The sequence below is a fragment of the Syzygium oleosum genome, unplaced genomic scaffold (genome assembly GCF_021117445.2).
Source record: "Syzygium oleosum isolate NSW1041296 unplaced genomic scaffold, Sole_v2.1 Sole_v2.36, whole genome shotgun sequence".
Classification (NCBI taxonomy): Eukaryota; Viridiplantae; Streptophyta; class Magnoliopsida; order Myrtales; family Myrtaceae; genus Syzygium; species Syzygium oleosum.
In genome coordinates, this window is record NW_026607520.1 from 1,979,757 (window position 1) to 1,983,658 (window position 3,902).

Sequence of the window (3,902 nt, forward strand, 5' to 3'; positions counted from 1 at the left end):
ATTATTCCATCGGTATATTGAACTAATTTACGATCACAGGTCATCATGGAGGACATTTTGGAGTCGCGAATCCGCATAAATACCCCAAGGATATCCAGTGTTCCGATGGACTTGCCATGAAGGACTTTGCCATAAGCCTTTCTCTCCATTTGCTCTTGTTCCATCGCTTAGGTCGGCAATTATCGTAGAAATTGCAATCACCGCTAAATCATCCTATAATCATTATTTTGATTGTTGGTGTTGGTGTTGTCGTTGTTGTGCACCCATAAAATAATGTTATACAGCGAAAACATTGGCTAGAAATATATTGCTTTCGTTATTCAGCAACATCTCAAACTTGAGTACAAGCATCTGTAGAAGTTCCCATAATACACATCATCTGAGAGCCACCAAAAACAATTAGCATTCTAACTATAGTGATTAAACAGCCAAAAAGTATCTAAATTTGATGTTCTCACAAAATACTAAAACAAAACCAAGAAACCAATCCATAATCTCTCTAATCGGCGTCGCGACCTTTTAACACATCAGTGTAACGAGCTTAAAATTTACCATGTCTCCATAATAACCTTGAGTAACCAGAAAAGATAATACCAGATTAAAAACCGCCTTCACCAACAATTCTTTGCATTAGCATCAAGTTTATCCATCACCAAACCATGTCGTGAAGCATTTAGAAAGTATCAATTAAGCCTCCATAGCAACTAGACGACGATTGTTGGATGGCCAATACCTAGTTTCAGGCCAAGTAAAATGCAAGATCTACAAACCTGCAGAAACTAGAATCAGTCACGTAGTGGATAGTTTTTATATCAGCTTAACAACTTGCTTTGAAAAACCAAAATTTACAACAAAGAGCAGAAGAGGAAGAGGACAGTGTGTCCCAAGGTCTGCATGGTTCCATTTTCATGTGCAAAAGGGCAAAGCATATTACAAGATAAAGCAGCTCCCATGGTCCTTGAAGATGTTTGTTGTTACCTCACTTTGTCAATTACAGAAAAAAGGAAAGCATGCAGTAGAATTGACTTACAGCCATGTAGAGTTTGGTCAATGGCATGCACCGACGTTACATGCTACAAAATACAAGTCTCCGAGATGGCATTGATAACTTTGAACGACTTCTCTCATTGGCCCACGAGATTAGTCGGATATTTGATAACTTTGAACTTTACGTGTTTAAGGAAAAGTTCCTTATCATAAAAAGGAACTAACTTTTTAACTTAATTATATGGAATATCTGCTTAAATTATTAAGTGGAAGATGGTACCGAAATAATATCTCCGAAATATGTTTGGTGGTTTCAATTGTACGCACGCCCCAATCATAAAATGGTCCTTAAATGTTGTTTTCCTTTGGACAGACAGAGATCAAAACCCTACAATAATGCATGGGAGATGGACCCTATGATGTTGCCAACTCTCCCTCCCTCCTCTCGACTCCACTATAAATACATGTCATGCCCCATCAATTCCATGCAGTCCAGCAGCACGCCCAAACCCAATTGGTCGATTCTCTGCTTAAATTCAAACAGCTATGACTTTTCAAAGCTTCCTTTCAAATAAGATCGCCGTGGCATTGGTTGCCCTCGGCTTATTGGCGGCGGCCGCCACCACCGTCGTTGCCGCAGGCAACTTCAACAACGACTTCGACATCACGTGGGGCGACGGCCGCGCAAAGATACTCAACGACGGCCAGCTCCTGACGTTGTCCCTGGACAAGACGTCGGGGTCGGGCTTCCGATCCAAGAGGCAATACTTGTTCGGCAAGATCGACATGCTGCTCAAACTCGTGCCTGGGAACTCCGCCGGCACCGTCACCGCTTATTACGTAAGTCCACAAATCTCGCGCCTCTCGATTTTACAAAATCGTGTCGTTTCTAAATAATTTGAAAATATTTTTGATTGACTGATTACCGCGATTGATTGAAGCGAATTAGGCCATCAGACATGCATCGAATAAGACATGCGGATGAGATATCTAAACTTTTTTTCTGTTCGCAGCTTTCTTCTTTGGGTTCTGCGCACGACGAAATCGACTTCGAGTTTCTTGGTAACCTGAGTGGCGACCCATACATCCTCCACACGAACGTATTCACGCAAGGAAAAGGGAACAGAGAACAGCAGTTCTATCTCTGGTTCGACCCCACCAAGGACTTCCACACCTACTCCATCTTGTGGAACCCTCAAAGCATCATGTAAGTCAACACAAACTCTTACTATATTATCAAACACTTCGAATAAATTCTTACTGCAGAATGAAACTAATTATATAGATCAGTTTCGGTTCCTAATTTGCTTATTCTCGCGCAGCTTCTCCGTGGATGGAACTCCCATAAGAGAGTTCAAGAACCTCGAGTCGAAGGGCATCGCGTTCCCGAAGAGCCAGGCGATGTGGATATACTCGAGCCTGTGGAACGCGGACGACTGGGCCACGAGGGGCGGGCTGGTGAAGACGGACTGGACGCAGGCCCCGTTCACTGCTTCCTACCGGGGCTTCAACGACGTGCAGGCCTGCGTCTGGTCGTCGGGATCCTCCTCGTGTTCCTCCTCCTCCTCGTCCTCAGGCAACAACTCCTGGCTGTCGCAGTCGCTGGACGCCACGGGCCAACAAAGACTCAAGTGGGTGCAGAAGAATTACATGATATACAACTACTGCGCCGACACCAAGCGCTTCTCACAAGGATTCCCTCCCGAATGCTCTCTTTCTTAGAAGAAGGAACCAACACATGCGCATGCATATGATCAGCAACCCAATTCGTTTTTCTTAGGAATGTATGTCGAAATAATTCCTATTCAACTAGGCTTGAATTGTTAAATAATAGAAAAAAAAAAAACTAGGCTTGAATTGTTATTCCTCTCATTGTCTTTGCAAGTGCTTTATCAGTGAGCTTGTACCTTGTCACTTCTTCTATAATAACGAAATGTGTGGATTTCATGCAAAATTTTCATATTCTAGTGATATTCAATGGATATTTTATACTTTTCAAAATCTTCCCTGGACTGTTGTGCGCAGATTTGCTTTAACAATTGATTATGTGGAAAGTAAATGGAAGGTGAAGAAGCTGGGAAGAACCGACCGTGTCCACGGGGCTGTTGAGACCACACGTATCATTTGTGAAAATGGACAATCGGAAGCACCTTTCGTTTTGTCAAACATGCACGACTTTTTCCTCCCTGTCTACTCATCCTTTCTTTTTGTGCCATCACATCCATCTTTAATGTTCCAGGTTGATGAAAGATACATTATACATCAAATACAAAGTATATTCAATTGAGAATATACACTATGACTTGTTGTAAAGCATAATAACTTTATTATAAAATGGATAGCTTGATATAATTAATATTAAAGTTTCGTCGTAGAAATAATCGGGCATGAGGGAGCCTAACTAGACCGTTTATGTAGATCACCCATTTGCGCTTTGGACCAGGGTGCTTCACCGAACCCATGATTAGGTTGTAATTCAAATGCAAGCTAACGCAAAATTTATCTTATCCCACCTTATGCCTTGTGCAAATAATCACATGAAACCATATTATATTAATCCCATTGTAGAGTGAAATAGCTTGTTCACGCAAGTTGAGTCTCTACAGTATTATTTAATCCCACCAGTGACATTATTTTTTCTAGTTTTACTTTTCCAGTAACTGAATATGCAACAAATCCGACCGATTGGGATTCTTGATTTCACAAAATTGTCCAGGATCCTTGGAAAAATATGCAGTTTCTGATTGCACCGGGGAAAATTACAAAAAAAAAGTCATAAATTTATTGTGCGGACGTTAATTCAGTCTCAAATCATAAATCTTTTGAGAATTTGCCAATATAGTCATTTCAATCAATTTTGGTTAGAAATCGCTGACGTGAACACCGATTGTCTTACATGACACGGCCGGTAGGCT

At 41.4% G+C, this 3,902-nt stretch overlaps 1 protein-coding gene across 1 annotated transcript; it reads left to right on the forward strand.

Annotated features, from left to right (window-relative positions):
* The first annotated feature begins 1,461 nt into the window (after positions 1 to 1,461).
* Positions 1,462 to 2,941, forward strand: LOC115680421 (probable xyloglucan endotransglucosylase/hydrolase protein 23). Its single transcript, XM_030604229.2, has 3 exons — positions 1,462 to 1,827; positions 2,001 to 2,194; positions 2,310 to 2,941. Exons 1-3 carry the CDS (start codon positions 1,534 to 1,536, stop codon positions 2,707 to 2,709), a joined length of 888 nt encoding a protein of 295 aa, XP_030460089.1. The 5' UTR covers positions 1,462 to 1,533; the 3' UTR covers positions 2,710 to 2,941.
* The last annotated feature ends 961 nt before the right edge of the window (positions 2,942 to 3,902 follow it).